Source organism: Polistes dominula, unplaced genomic scaffold (genome assembly GCF_049000335.1).
Source record: "Polistes dominula isolate Pdom_NZ unplaced genomic scaffold, Pdom_raw_medaka contig_75, whole genome shotgun sequence".
NCBI classification, from domain to species: domain Eukaryota; kingdom Metazoa; phylum Arthropoda; class Insecta; order Hymenoptera; family Vespidae; genus Polistes; species Polistes dominula.
The window spans coordinates 3,006,785-3,022,928 of record NW_028301003.1 but is presented as its reverse complement, the minus strand read 5'-3'; the positions used below and the strand labels follow the sequence as shown (position 1 = coordinate 3,022,928).

The 16,144-nt window shown below is 25.9% G+C and overlaps 4 protein-coding genes across 13 annotated transcripts; 2 read left to right on the top strand and 2 right to left on the bottom strand.

Moving 5' to 3' along the window:
- Positions 1–649: 649 nt before the first annotated feature.
- On the top strand, positions 650–5,313 carry LOC107069607 (uncharacterized). 7 transcript variants are annotated; one of them, XR_016177009.1, is made up of 18 exons: positions 653–1,035; positions 1,256–1,589; positions 1,684–1,749; positions 1,841–1,903; positions 2,009–2,071; positions 2,160–2,219; positions 2,291–2,353; positions 2,419–2,478; positions 2,550–2,612; positions 2,675–2,734; positions 2,806–2,868; positions 2,934–2,972; positions 3,116–3,344; positions 3,745–3,887; positions 3,989–4,118; positions 4,215–4,397; positions 4,613–4,855; positions 5,177–5,313. XR_016177009.1 is itself a non-coding variant. In XM_089173870.1 (17 exons), the coding sequence occupies exons 2-17, from the start codon at positions 1,278–1,280 to the stop codon at positions 4,777–4,779; spliced, it is 1,764 nt and encodes a 587-aa protein (XP_089029996.1). In that variant the 5' UTR covers positions 654–1,035; positions 1,256–1,277; the 3' UTR covers positions 4,780–4,916. The 7 variants fall into 7 exon arrangements, 6 of the variants coding, with proteins under 6 accessions (XP_089029999.1, XP_089030002.1, XP_089029998.1 ...); XM_089173870.1 differs by lacking the exon at positions 5,177–5,313 and having other exon boundaries at positions 654–1,035; positions 4,613–4,916; XM_089173873.1 differs by lacking the exons at positions 2,806–2,868; positions 5,177–5,313 and having other exon boundaries at positions 650–1,035; positions 4,613–4,916.
- On the bottom strand, positions 5,055–8,704 carry Gle1 (Gle1 RNA export mediator). Its single transcript, XM_015327151.2, is given in 9 exon segments — positions 5,055–5,407; positions 5,604–5,982; positions 6,070–6,374; positions 6,452–6,904; positions 7,011–7,101; positions 7,309–7,758; positions 7,864–7,913; positions 7,916–8,171; positions 8,366–8,704. Coding segments are annotated over 9 exon segments (2,280 nt in total). The 5' UTR covers positions 8,399–8,704; the 3' UTR covers positions 5,055–5,144.
- Positions 8,705–9,238: 534 nt separating this feature from the next.
- Usp30 (ubiquitin specific protease 30) lies at positions 9,239–12,835 on the bottom strand. 4 transcript variants are annotated; one of them, XM_089173869.1, is made up of 8 exons: positions 12,586–12,835; positions 12,314–12,409; positions 12,130–12,232; positions 11,876–12,034; positions 11,633–11,796; positions 11,118–11,522; positions 10,705–11,043; positions 9,239–10,617 (listed from the first exon to the last, which is right to left on the bottom strand). In XM_089173869.1, the coding sequence occupies exons 2-8, from the start codon at positions 12,347–12,349 to the stop codon at positions 10,363–10,365; spliced, it is 1,461 nt and encodes a 486-aa protein (XP_089029995.1). In that variant the 5' UTR covers positions 12,350–12,409; positions 12,586–12,835; the 3' UTR covers positions 9,239–10,362. The 4 variants fall into 4 exon arrangements, with proteins under 4 accessions (XP_089029995.1, XP_015182648.1, XP_015182649.1 ...); XM_015327162.2 differs by lacking the exon at positions 12,314–12,409 and having other exon boundaries at positions 12,553–12,835; XM_015327163.2 differs by lacking the exon at positions 12,314–12,409.
- A 561-nt stretch (positions 12,836–13,396) lies between these two features.
- On the top strand, positions 13,397–15,830 carry dx (deltex E3 ubiquitin ligase). Its single transcript, XM_015327171.2, has 6 exons — positions 13,397–13,872; positions 14,008–14,200; positions 14,274–14,540; positions 14,613–14,901; positions 14,978–15,299; positions 15,371–15,830. Exons 1-6 carry the CDS (start codon positions 13,703–13,705, stop codon positions 15,690–15,692), a joined length of 1,563 nt encoding a protein of 520 aa, XP_015182657.1. The 5' UTR covers positions 13,397–13,702; the 3' UTR covers positions 15,693–15,830.
- Positions 15,831–16,144: the final 314 nt, after the last annotated feature.

Below are 16,144 nucleotides of genomic sequence, written 5' to 3'. Positions count from 1 at the left end.
TTAAAATGTTTAAGTACGAGTTGACGGATACCGCAACGTTAGTAAAATAAAAAACTATATGCAAGTATGTAAATAAACTCAAGACGATAAGAAAAGATTTAAAAAAAAAAAAAACTATTGTGAAGTGATGCATCCGGATGACGTCTTCACCGGCCGTGATTATAAACTTTTTACCTGGTCGGTGGGACTTTCGTCCGTTTGCAATGCTCACGAGAAACATCGAATATTTATCGACGATCGATAATAAAAATGTTTTTAAAATTATTATTGTCGGTAAGTAATGAAGTTTAGTCGGTAACTATGTACGGTCGGTAACTTGATATGGTCGGTAACTAAATATACTGTCGGTAATTTATCGACTTACTGACATATTATTTTGATATTTTCCTAAGAAATAAAAATACATTTAATATTCATATTAATACAAAAATAATAATCAAATATAACGATAAAAAAAAATGAATAAACACGTTTATTTTTTTTTTATTATTTTTTTTTATTTTGTTACCGACGTAACAAAAATTGACTGTACCGTTGAACCGTTCAAGAAAAAAAAGCAAAAATGAAAAAAAGATAATGCAAGGAGACAAGATCAATAAATATAGAATAAATATTTTTTTGCATATTTTCGTGTGAATAGGGCACGAATGATTGATAAATACGGTACAAAGTATGGAAAAATTTTCTTTCGGGGGATATCTCGAAAGTCGTAACATGAGACAGAAAAAGGTTGACATTAGACTGGAACACGAGGCCATCACGAGGAAGATGAATGAAGATATATATACGTGTTTGTATGAATAAGCATAATCGATTGACCGCAGTACACCACCAATATTACTAAAGAATTATATTTTCTTAACATTCACTTACTTGGATATTATTATTATTCGATTATTTGTTTGTCTGTGTATAATTGTAAAAATTTCTGCGCACGCATATCAAAGCAATTCCCCCCCATTTTCTTTTTCGATCGTTATTATCGAGTAACAAGTTCGACATTGAACAGAAATCGTTTAATTTTCATCGATACCGGTAAGAATATTTTTTTATTTTGTAAGAATACAATTTATACATAAATTATTTTACATTTATAATTATATATCTTACTTTTTTTAATTAATGCAACGTTCACTTTACATTTAACATTGATAAACCATTTTGTTTTACGGTTCACAAAATATTAATCTAATTGTAATTTAAATTAATTATAAATATAATAAAAAGAATAATAAATTATTATTTTATTAATTAGATCGAATTTTTGAATTTTAACAATGCCTAAACCGGAAGTTCCTACATCGTCGATTAATACTCGATCAAAGAAAGAAAAAGTAATGAGTGATTCAAAACAATTACCGAGTGAAATTAAAACTGAAATTAAAACTAAAACGATTATTGAAAAAAGCGTAGTTGATTTACCTGTTGCACAAAAGGTACAATCGGTGAAGGAAACCACAAAGACTGATGTACAACAATTTGAAAAAAAAATTATCGAACAATCGTTAGAAGAAAAGATCGAACAATCTATCGAGAAAAAAATCGAACAGAAATCTCTTATCGAGGAATGTTCGATTATCGAAAAAAATGTAAGTTTAAATAAATTGTATTTTTATATATTTTTTTTTTTTTAATTAAATTAAATTAAATTAAATTAAGTTATTTAATTATTTATATTTAAAGAAATCAAAAAAAGAACAACCGCCATCTTCTTCAGAAAAAGATGAATGTTCGATTCTTGATAAAAATGTAAGTTAATTTGACTCGGTTTTTTTAAATTAATATTACTTTATTTATACATACATTTCTTTTTTTTTTTTATTATATATTTTTTTTATAGAAATCAAAAAAAGATGAATTATCTACTGTAATGAAAGATGAAACTTTGAACATCGTATTGAATGTGAGTCAATTCTTTACTTTTCTTTTTTTTTTTTAAATCGAATAAAATTGATAATTGTAATCTGTATAAATATTGGTTTCTATTAATTATTTTTGCTTCGTATAGATACCAAAAGAAAAAGAATTATCTCCTTCGAAGAAAGATGAATCTATTAGCTTGGAAAAAACTGTAAGTTAAATTAAATTAAATTGATTTAATTGATAAATTTGAATTGATAATTAACACATTTATCAATATTTTTGTTAATTTTTTATAGAAACCGGAAGAAGATTTATTATCACTGAAAAAAGATGAATCTTTAAATCTCGAGAAAAATGTGAGTTTTAATTTGATTTTAATTGTTTTTTCAATTCTCATAAAATTAAATAACTAACATTTTAATCATAGAAACCGAAAGAAACAAAATTATCTACACCAAAGAAAGATGAATCTATTAGCTTAGAAAAAACTGTAAGTTAAATTAAATTAAATTGATAATTAACACATTTATCAATATTTTTGTTAATTTTTTATAGAAACCGGAAGAAGATTTATTATCACTGAAAAAAGATGAATCTTTAAATCTCGAGAAAAATGTGAGTTTTAATTTGATTTTAATTGTTTTTTAAATTTTCATAAAATTAAATAACTAACATTTTAATCATAGAAACCGAAAGAAACAAAATTATCTACACCAAAGAAAGATGAATCTATTAGCTTAGAAAAAACTGTAAGTTAAATTAAATTAAATTGATATTTAACTCATTTATCAATATTTTTATTTTTTTATAGAAACCGGAAGAAGATTTATTATCACTGAAAAAAGATGAATCTTTAAATCTCGAGAAAAATGTGAGTTTTAATTTGATTTTAATTGTTTTTTATATTCTCATAAAATTAAATAACTAACATTTTAATCATAGAAACCGAAAGAAACAAAATTATCTACACCAAAGAAAGATGAATCTATTAGCTTAGAAAAAACTGTAAGTTAAATTAAATTAAATTGATAATTAACACATTTATCAATATTTTTGTTAATTTTTTATAGAAACCGAAAGAAAGTAAACTATTTTTCATCGATACAAATGTAAGTTAATATAATTTACTTTTTAGAATTGAATAAAATTAATAATATGATCTAACACACAAAGTGTTCTGTAATCAGTTAACATTCTATACCAGTTAATAGAACACCCTTTATATTTTGTTTATTATTAAATATATTTGTAGAAACCAACTACACCTTCGAATGTAGCTGTACCAAGAAAAATTCAACCTTATGTACCACCAATTAGCAATCAGCCTCCAATCGTATTAGCAACGCATTTAGTACCATCATTACCAATCGGTTTATTTGAAGTATTAGCTGAAATGATTGAAGTGGCAACAGAAAGGCCTGTAGTTCTTTTATATGAGCCTAGAACTAATAGAAAAGTTGCCAGTGAATACACTGATATCGGTAAATTTCAAATACATATAGTATATTATAATAAATATACTTATTAATTGTTTATACTATAATTTAATTTACACAAAATTGTATTTTAAAGTTGATACTATATTTTACTCATTTCTTATGTTTAATTGTAAATTATAAAACAAATCACAAGTCTCACGTTTGTTGTTACAATGCAAATAGTTTAATAATGGGTTTATATTTTTATATACTTTTATTTATAAAAATCTAAATAAGTATATTTATTAATATATATATATATATATATATATATATATATATATATATATATATATATATATATATTATAATATGTATTAATATATATAAATAATTAATATATTATATATATATAAAAGTAAATATATATAAAATCATATAAAAATGTACCAATTAATTTCAGCTATTTTGCCAGCCAGTGATGATTGGGAAAATGGTGAATTGATGCCAGTGTCTTTTGTATTCAAACATAAGCTAAACAATAATAATTCTCCGCAAGTTTATGCCGATGTTGTTGTAGCATCTGATCTTGTACATCGCATCGAAGTAAATTTATAAATTTGACATAGTTTTTTTTTTTGTTTCCAAATTTTTTTAACAAATTTTCATATGTATATACGTTATATAATATTGCTTTTCATTAACAGAAAATTGTTGATTTACGTGGACATAGATGCGCTTTACCAGATAGGAGTAAAAATATAGGAGCTGCTACATTGATATACAATTATTTGCATAGCATAGGAGAAGGTCCTGCATTTTTTGGCAATACTTTAGGTTAATATAAAAAAACTTTGTATATATTATAATACAAATTATAATTACAAACAAAGTATTGAAATGAAATATTTTTCTATATTTTTTTTTTTTCAGATGTTGATTCACAAATAGATGCTATGCAAATGGTTGCTGGTAAACAAGCAGAAGTTGGTATTTTGGAAGCTCCTGTAATAACATGTCATAAGTACAATTTTCCAGGCATACAATCGCTTTATATAGTTGACAGTTTGGGACCATTACCGCCATATCGTTTTATGATTAATAAAAAAATATCTGGTAAGAGAAAAATATTTGTAAATAAAATATAATCATCGGTGCATCGTGTATTTCTTTATTATAATTTCATTTATCATCATCATTATTATTATCTCATAACTAACTGTTGTATTATACTTTTTATTCTTCTTTATCATTCATTCATTCTCTCTCTCTCTCTCTCTCTCTCATTTATTTATTTATTTATTTATTTATTTATATATTGCTTTTTACAGGGTCTTTTGTAAAAAAGTTAACATCCTATCTACTTAATTGTAATGAAGATGCGTCATGGATGATGAAACTAGCACCTTTTGGAATAACAGGTTTTGCTGCTAATACATTAGACTATTATGTATTTTCTGATGTCAAACCTGTCTTTACGAGAGGAGCGTATTATTAAATCTAAACTTGCTTATACATTAAACTGTATTAAATCTAATCTTACAGTTTACTACAACATTTTATCATTAAAAAAGGTAAACACTTATATCAATTTTTCTATTATCAAATAAATGTAATTATTATAAAGATCTATTATCCGCATTGTTTGTTTGTTTGTTTGTTTGTTTGTTTGTTTGTTTGTATATTTTTTTCTTGTTATTTTTTTTTTCACCATTTTTTTCCTCTTCCTCTTCTTTTTCTTCTTCTTAATTTTTTTTTTCTTTTTTCTTTGTCTTTTTTTTTTTTTTTTTTTTTTTTTAATAATAATATAAGTTATGACACAATGCACAATGTTCACGCAAGACGATTAATTTATCATTAAATTTACCAAAAATTCTGATCGAGATATCCATTAGGTGGTGGTATGAAACCTCTGGCTAATGTTATCTTTAAAAATTCTTCTAAACGTACCAATGGTCCACCACTTACGCCATCGGTGTTTTGTACACGAGGATATATGTCGTGAGCCAATAACATTAACATTTTACGAAATTGTTTGCCATAAGCATTGCAAAGAGAATTTCCTGCAACTTCTAATACATCCAAAATAAGAGTGACACAAAGTTCCAACGTGTTTGGATGAGATTCTATTAAAATATGAAAAATAAAATATAACAAGATTAACAAATGAATGATCAATTATGAAATTCTAAACATATAATAACAATAATCATAATAATAATAATAATAACAAGAATATAACAATAATAATAATAATAATAAGAAGAAGAAGAAGAATAATAAGAATAATAATAAAATGAGAAAATAAAAATGTAACTTTACCACTATTCAAAATAGCTGCGAGCCACCTCCATGCATATCGTAACCCATGAGGGTGTCTTTTTGTAATTCCTTTTCTTTGCGATGTTATCGTTATAGAAATATACAATCTCATTAATCCAGACATTCTTTTCAAAAATTTATCCTGTTTCTCGACAGTACCATCTTCTGAATATTTGTAACCCAATGATTTGTAATATTCCTCGTTGGTTTGTCCTTCTATTTTGGGCATAAATACTGGTACCGTAAAAGGACAAATTTGATGGAAATGTGCTAAAAGTAGTTCACCAAAATCAGCGTGTTCATTCCAAAGTGCTACAGTTACAGCTGCTATAGCGAATGCCATTTCTGGTTTACTCGAAACCAATGTTTCTCCTTGGCTCTGTTTAAATAAATAATTAAATAAAAACTTTATTAAAAATAATTTATTGAGGTAAATGAATAAATTCAAATGAATTAAATGACCTACCACTATTTTTTTGGCTAAAGTGTCTTTACAAAATGCATTTCCATGTGGATGCTGATTTATATTAGGTGATGATTTTCCCATTAGAAGATTGTGCAATTTTTCATATTTATCTTTAAGATGTTGGGCATTGATTACGGAAATTGCATTGACAGGAATATTTATTGCTTTTTGACATTCGAATCTAAATGTTTTTGTATTAGATGATTTTAAAAATTCGTCATAAATTTTTAAATAATTTTCCAAAAATTCTTGACTTTCAATGTAAATTTGTAATGATTCTTTATCGACGTATTTATATAAATTATCTATAAAAAAAAAAAGGAATATCAAAATGTGTTACTGATATATGAAACTAAATAATTAAAAAAAAACTGTATAATACCTTCTATTTCTTGTAAGGACACACTTGATATTAAACTTGAATTATTTTCAGTATTAGCTTCTTGGTTAATAGATGTTTCTGTTATCTGAGCTGCTTCTTCTGGAACAGTTTCTGGTTCAGGTTCTGGAACGGTTTCAGAAACAGTTTCGTGAATAGTTTCTTGAGTAATTTCTTGAACAGTTTCTTGAACAGTTTCTTGAACAGTTTCTTGAACAGTTCCTTGAACAGTTTCTTGAACAGTTTCTGGAACGGATTCTGGAATGGTTTCCGGAACAATTTCTTCAACTTGATTGTTGTCTATATTTTTGTCTACATCGTAATCAGTTTGTTCTGGAATTGGAGGTTCATAAACTGTTACAACTTCTTCTGTTGGAGATGGTTCTGTCTGATTTAAATTTGTATTTTGTTCTTCTGTACTTGGTTCAGGAATTTCTTTATTTACCTCTGCATTATCTACAAGTATAAATAACATTGATTATTATTATTATTATTATTATTATTATTATTATTATTAATGTTTAAGAATATTAATATAATGTTAATAATAAAAAATACAAACCTAGAGTTACTTTTAATAAGCATGAAATTTCTATTATCTGTTGTATTGCTGTTTCCAAATTACAAACATCTGTGGGCACCAAATCTTCTGCCTGTTTAAAGTGCAAATAACAAAAATGAATGAGTATTAAAAGTATTAAATTATATTATTATACAGGGTGATAAAAGAAAAAGGATCTAAAACTATTTCTTAAACTATTTAAAAACGATGCATTCATGAATTGAAACGTTATTAAATATTAAAAATTAAATTTAATAGGAAAGGATTAGTTTTAGAATTTATATCAAATAATAAAAACCTGAATTTTTCCATCCAATGTCTCAATTTGTCGATACAATTGTTTTAAAACGGCCGAATGCGTGACAGAAAAATTAGTTAGAATAGTTTTATCCGTACAATTTCTCGAAAGCATTATAAAATCATAATATTTAACACCAAATTCTTGTCTAAGTAACATTATCTTTGAAAACAAATCTTCCTTTTCCTTCATTCTCCTTTTATATTCTTCTATATCGCGTTTCATCTTTTCATTATGTTCTTGAACTTTTTGAGCATTTAACTGTTGTTCATGTTTTCTTATTATTTCTTCCTGTTCAGCTAAACGTTCTTCTTCAGCTAATATATCAGCATACTTCTGTGCACTTTTGCGTTCTCTTTCTTTAACCATTTTTGAATACGATATGGAAATATGTTTCTGTATAGCTGTAACATTGTCTGCCATGTGTTGCCATTTACGTTGTACTTCTTTCTATAAGATAGAAAAATCAATTATTTAATTACATTTTTTGTTAAAGTATCTAGATAACATAATAAATGATATTTTAAATAATTATTTATTAACAAACAAATTTACCATAACTTTCTCTCTTCTTTGTAATTCCTCTTCGTGTAAGATTTTTTTATCGAAAATGTAATGCCATTACGTGTTGTTAAATTCTTGTTCTTACATTCTTCGACAGATTTTCGAGGTGAACATGTATTAACGTTACAAGTATTTTGTTCATTTTCAATATTTTCTAATTTTTTCAGTTCATCTTGATTTGATACGGAATTAGGACCAATTGTAATACGGTTTATTTCACCAGATATACGTGAAGCTTTTCCTAAAGCAGATACTTTAAGACAAGCAAAATCTGCAGTAATATCACTCATGTCAGTTCCCTGTATGCAAATATAAATTTACATTAATATATATAAAATATTATTATTATTGTAATTATTATAACAGATATTATATATAGATAAATAAATCTAAATATAAATCTATTGCGTGCAATGTACATTTTTATCAATACATGTGGTAATAGACATAACCTATATAAAACAACTTACTAATTTGATTTTTGTATGCTTACCATGATTCTTTTATTTTTGACGAAATGTGGCATTGTTATTATAATTGATTAAAATAATCCTTTAAAATGTATTAATTTTTTGTTTAAACGATTTAACTGCTAATGAAATTTATGTTGAAATAAATCAATGCATAGACATTACAATAAACACACATTTACATACACAATTTAGACATTTTTACAAAAGATTGAAATTTAATTTACGTTTTTTCACTGTGCAATTGTTAAAATGATTATTTTAGTTGTATATAAATATAACATTATATAAATATAATACTATGTAAATATATATATACAACTTTTATGTTTAATTAACTTTCCTGCATCTTTTGTAACGGAAATGCAACCTCAAACAACGTGAACCAAAATATTTTCGAGTTTATCGAAGCAATCAGCCAATCAGATGTAATAGTTTGATAAATCGATTGACCAATCGCATCATTGTTATACTATCGATATGTTAAATCGATATATTTTCTAATCGCATATTTAATTATTTAAATTGCATTTAGATAATGTATTTATTATACAATAATTAATTATTATATAAACTTTGTAGTGTATTGTTTCAGGATTTTAATTATTATGAAAAATGATTTAAATGTCTCCTTAAAAAAAAAAAGGATAAATACAAGTATTTCTTGACTGCATTTCTTTTATTCTAATAATATGTATATATATATTCTGAATGAGATTTTATTTTCTTTATATATAAAGACTATTATCATTATAAACTCTCTACATTATTTCTATACTACCCTGCATAATCTGTTTATTTTAATAATTATCATTATAATACATATATCTATATAAATATATATATATATAAAAATGTAATTTTATATCTACAACGAAAAATAAGAAAATTGAAGGTACGCAGAACTTGTAGCTGTTTAATCTTCATTAATTTACTGAGATCTTTTTTTAAACACATATGTAATAATAACATATAACAAAGAAACGTACAAAATCATTCAAAGATTTCTAATAAATTATGTCACATTTTGTCCAATGCATTAACAAAATATTCTTTCAAGATTTGTTAAGCCATTTTTCTTAATACACATCATATTGATCAAATAATTTACAGCACCAATAATCTTCAATCTTCTTAGTCATTTAATTTTTTTTGTTTTTTGTTTAGTTAAAGTCTTGTTAAAAACTATATATCTAAATCTAACGCTAAACAATGAATATTGTAAAACTTATTATCCTCGCTAATTACTGGGTTACATTATTTTTTACATTATATTATGATATTATACAAAATGTGCATCTTCATTTGGCACAATATTTAATTAGTTACATTAATTAAGCCTTACAATTAGTACTGAATTTATATTAGCATATAGAAGGCATTATTTTATGAAGTCATGCATCTGAATTAATATTCTAATTTACTCTTTTGCATTTAATATATCCTTGCTTTAAATACTATTTTCAAAAAACTATTCCACAACGGAATATATCTAATCAGAAAAATTTCTTGATTTTGGAATGAAGTTTAAGATAAATTATAAATATTTGTGTCTATTAGTTAAATATAATATAATATAATATAATATAATATAATAATAATATTAATAATAATAATAATAATCTGTATCTATCTCGTAATCAAAATATACATATGAACATTACATGAACGTTTGCATTACTATTCTTCTTCCTGTATTTTCTTTTCTATTTTATATATTTGTTGTTAATATTAATTCTTCAAATTAACTGTGTTAATTATATGAGATCTATATAAAGAGTAATAATTTAAGTTAATTCTAATAAGAATTATGGCACAATGGTGATCCCAACTGATTTACCTAGACAAAATTTGAAGGATTTCTTAACAATATAATTATTTATCATAATTATTAATACTGGACCCAAAAAATGAATGAATTTACTATAGGAATGATTATTAATATGAAAACTTGAATAAGGATCACTATTAATTTTTTCTTTTGTCTTGTTTAACAATTTCGAATTTAATTTGTTCCTAACTACGGGTTCAATTCATGAATTCTTTCATAAAATAAAAGATAAGGACTGGCACGAAGGACGTCTGTCAACGATATGTGTTCGACAGTAGAATCTGACGTATAAAGCCATTGGCCAGGTTTAGTTCCTCGTCTGTAACATACAAAATGGCCAGCATCCACTGATCCACGATGTTCTACCACTGCTTGAAGTTGATACTTATGTTTACCATAAGTTGATTGTTGATTTGTAAGAAGTAACATTGCTTGAGCATCTCCCTAAATTATATATAAACAAACGATATATTATAATTATTATATCTTCTTTTTTGAAATATTTCCTATAACAAAAAACGTTGAACTTACTTTAGCAAGTCTCTTCTTTGCTTCTATAAAAGTAAATGGATCTAAAATTAAAGTAACAGAAAAAAGAATAGCATCGTCTCTCTTAATCGGTCTTCCACTGGAACTCCAAGTAGTTCTCGGTATATGTATGCACAAACATTTAGGTAATTTTCCAAGAGTTAATGTTTTAACAGCGTCACAACGTGACGCACAACCGTCACATTCTACATCATGAACTACTTCGCTACTTACAAAACGTGAAAATAATTCTATTAGAGTTAAATGTTTCCATTGAAGTACTGGACCAAAAGCAGGTAATGGTAAAGAAATACTTTCAAGTTTATCATAGCGTACAGGAGTCTGAAGCAAAAATAATATATAATTACAAACACATTGTTTATTGATAAAATAAATCAAGTTAAATGTTTACCAACCTTCCAATTACAATTAATACATTGCAATTGACTAGTCAGTAATCCAGAAAATGGATGTACTTCGTTCCAAATAGGTGGTAAATAGGTTGATACTTTACAAAGATAATTCCATATGGGTTCTTCATTTTCAGTATCGTATCTTTTAAGTTGTGATAACATTTCCGAAGATCTATCCAAAATTTTACCAGGCTTGTATTCAGAAGGTATATGAGATGATATAGATGGTGTCGATATTGTCATATGATTGTTACAATTTGAATCAAAACCATTTATAGAATTAGGATTTCTTTCGGCAGATACTATATCATTACAAGATACACTTCTAAATCCTATCTGATCTCCAGAATTCTTAAGATCCATCACGACTACAGAATTTCTTGGTAATGCATCCGATAGACAACCTTGCTGTTGTAACAACAATACAAATATTTCAATCAACTCTAAAATAATTATTATTGCAAATTATATATTGTATAATAATACTTATTCAAATTATAAATAATTAATACTCGTACTCTGTTAACAGTTTGAATTTCTGCCTGTAACGCATTTAATAGTATGTGAAACAATTCGTGAGCATCTTGATAACCAGGAGCAAAACTCCATTGAGAACCAAGCGCAGTTATTATTTCAATGGTTGTTACATCTCCATACAAGTCATCTGTGTGACCATTGATTTCTAGCCAAATATAATATCATATGTTTTACAAATAATTAATATTACATAGAATAGATAAAATATCAAATTTACATCGTACTTTCAAAGACAGAAACCAAAGCAGTTGTAAACTGGCACTTGTTGTTTTTCTCTCGTTGTTTCTGAAGCCAGGTAATAAAAGTTGGACAAGCAGCCAGTGCTTGTAACAAGGAATTTAAAAAGCACGTGTACCCTAAATTACTGATGCCGACAACTTTACCTAATATTGAATACATTTAATGGTTTAATGATATTATAAATAAGTGTTGATGTTATTTATAATTATCCAAATGTTCAACTATAATTATAAATTACCTCTTCTTCTTGGTTTAGGAGATGGACCCCATAATATAAATACTCCAACTGCTACTGCTAGACCCACACCAGCAAACATGACTATTCGTTCTATGTCCATCATCTTTAGTTATGGAAATAAGTAATTTCTTTTATAATAATTATTCTTTTTAAGTTTTTAATTAAATTTAAAAATTATACTTGCGTCGGTCATCATCCAACAAATAAAATCATTAGACATATTTAAAAAAATAATTTTTCTTTTTTCCTTTTACTTTTGACGTTCATCAAGAAATTTTAACTAAAGTAATAATAATAATAATAATAATAACAATAATAATAATAATAATAATAATAATAATAACAATAATAATAATAATAATAATAATAATAATAACAATAATAATAATAATAATAATAATAATAATTAAATGAATAAATCGCCTTTCCAAAATCCTCTTGCAACAGTTATTATACCTTCACTCTATGTGAATTTTTTTTTATTATTATGAATGTATTATATGTCACTGAATGATTGTTCTTCCTTTTGATCAATAATACGCTCACATTATTTACACCAATAATATATTACTTTAAATCTAATGATATTATTGTTAAATTAAATCCAATCGCTTGTTTCTCACAATTCATTTCGGCATAATACGTTAAAGTACGACGTGCAGATCCAAGATCAGTGCTTACGCAATGATACCAACCTTACCGACATATTTTCAAGATAAACTTCTTAATGATCTTATATTTCTAATTAAATTAAAGTTAATACTTAATTATTCCTAAACAATACATGTATTATATTAACATTTAATTTCATTTAAAATTTATTTGAACAAAAAAATAATGACATAAATTAAAATTTTTTATTCATGAAAGTAAAACGTCGTTTATCGTTCTAATAAGAAAAAAAACACAAATGTAAATACAAAAAATATTTAAAAATTGTCTATAAACAAATGTTTAATTAATTATTTGAATATATTTTTATTCGAAGAAATTTGTGTTTCGACTTTGACAGTATATGTCACATGACCAACCATATGATTTTAAAATAGCGCGAATTTTCAATCTTCCTTTTCTATTATAATATTTACTTAATTGTTGTAATCTTAAAGAACTAATTATTACAATTTTAAAATTATTTGTATGTTCGTAATATAAATAAACAGAATATAAATAATATAATTACTAGTAATACATTTAATTTGTGTATATGTATAGGTTATTTATATATCTGCCATTTTGGTTCCTCAGATAGCGCTGAAAGCGCATTCTAGTTTTTACGTCAAATAAAACTACGCTGGCCGTTCTGCGGTTTTATATTCGATCAGTTTGTAAACGGGATTAATTTTTTTCTTTTATTAATACATATTTGTTTTTTTTTCTTCTTCTAAAGATCGATGTTAAAGAATGTTAAAGAATGTTTTTGAAATTTGAGTTGTTCCAAAAGAAATTTGTCTAAAATCTAATTAACGCGAATATATCCTTGTAAAGTGATCGTGGGAAACTTGAAAATGTTCCCACGTTACTATTGCATCGGTGTGCGTAGTATTAATGTGTAAAATTCTTTAATGTAAAAATGAATGGACACGGGCAAGAACATGGTCATGCTGTTGTTGTTTGGGAATGGGAAAATCGTCATGGACGATGGAGACCATACAGTCCAGCAGTATCTCAACACCTTGAAAGAGCACATTGTAAAAAATTAACAAGAGTTTTTCTTAATGATGCTGATCCCAATTTGGAAAGGTTTTTCAATTCATTCATTTTTCATTTTTTCAAGAGAAAATATTTTTTAAATGTCATACATGAACCAGATGCGTTGATTTAGTTACCATTAATTGTCAGTGAGATACTTTATGTATTATTATTAATTTGTATCAGGTATTATATCAATTTAAAGACCAAGATGCAATGCAGTGATGATGGAGATGATGCACATAACGTTAGAAGAAAATTTTATCATCCAGTTTCACCAGCTGGGAAAGGTGCTAAATGGGAATGGGTTGGTGATACAGATGATTGGCATACTTATGATATGGAAGTACAATGTCTTATCGAAGAAGCCTGGGCACGGGTAAACCATAAAATAGAACGAAATATTAATACAAGTTTAAATAACTTTAAGTATATATTATTTTCAATTTTAGGGAGATAAAACCATCGATGTTTCTAAAACTTATTTAGGTTTTCCATATATTATCAATTTCTGTAATCTTACTCAAGTTCGTTGTTGTACTGGCTATGTAAGACCGATACGTCGTGTTCAACAAGCACCATATCCATTGGTCAAAGTAGCACTCGAAGAATTACAAATTGCTACTGGAAAAAAGTGTACCACCGTAACTGTTAAAAATTCCAATAAAATGATACATAAGAAAACATCTAACAGTAGTACCAAAAAGAATAATAAAAAAGTAGGTTTTATATATTTTATTATAATAGATTTGAATATTTTGTTCTATATCCTTAAATTGTATATTTTGTAGAGTAAAAATGGTGATACTGGACCTTCCAATATTGCTAGAGTTATTTTAAATAACTTTAACATATTTAGTAATAAACATAACATTGATAATAATGATTCCATCGCAACTGTTGAAACTTCTGATAAAACTAAAACATGGGACAGTGTTTTGGATGTTGATTCAAGTAGTACGAAGAGTGGTCGTAGACCTAGTGTTGATACTGTCTCAACTTATTTGAGTCATGAAAATCCTGTTGATTTATTAGACAGTAGTGTAGGAAGCGATGATGCATTTAAAGAATCTAATTTTGGTAAGTTACAATTTAACTATAACAAAATATAACTAATAAATGTATAATTAATAATATACAATGATTATTATTTCAGGTGTAGATACAACAACGTCAGATGTAATATCTCAATATGTAAAAGTAGTTGAGAGTGATGATTCTGATTCATGTCCAGTATGTTTAGGCAGTCCTGAACCTCTGACAGTAGAATTAACTCGTTGCAAACATAGATTACATTTGGCATGTTTAAATGCAATGCTTAGTTGTCAACAAGCACCAATGTACATACAATGTCCAGTGTGTAGATTAATATATGGAGAAAAGAGGGGTAATCAACCACCAGGTACTATGAATTGGACAAGGATACCAAGATCTTTACCAGGCTTTCCAAATACTAATACGATACAAATAACATATGAGTAAGTGCAATGATATCAGATTTTTACAAATTTATATTTAATAATAATCTTTTATTTATATTTTATTTCAGTATTCCATCTGGAATTCAAGGACCGGAACATCCAAATCCTGGACAAGCTTATTATGCTGTCGGTTTTCCTAGAGTTTGTTATTTACCGGATAATAATTTAGGTCGTAGGGTATTAAGACTGTTACAAATTGCATTCGAACGAAGACTGATATTCACTATTGGACGATCTATAACTACCGGACGTGAAGATGTAATAACGTGGAATGAAATTCATCATAAGACTGAATTAGGTCCATCTAAGTCCGGTCATGGCTATCCTGACACAAGTTACCTCGAAAGAACTCTAGCTGAATTGGCAGCTCAAGGTGTAACAGATGCATAATTTATTTTAATGTTACATCTATAGAATATGAGTTTTAATGCAATCAACAGAAAAAATTATATTTTATATCAGATAAATATATTTATATATATATATATGAAACTTGGAACTTAAATTTGAAGAAAAGAAGAAAGAAAATCATATGGGTTCTGATATAAATGTAAAAAAAAAAAAATAATTCCAAGGAAATGTTAATCTGTATTTTTTTTTTTTTTTTAATATATATATATTTTGTTTAAAAAGTTTAATTGGCAAAAGAGTGCTTTAGTAAAACACAAGAGGAAATTATTTGATTTAAAAAGAAATAAAAAGATAAAATAGTTTAACTTTATATATATATATAATATTATTGTTGATTATAATTTTATTAATAGGTCTTCTATTGTGTAACACATGTGTGTGTGTGTATATTGCTTTATATTATTAATGTTATTATTTGAAATTTATAATAT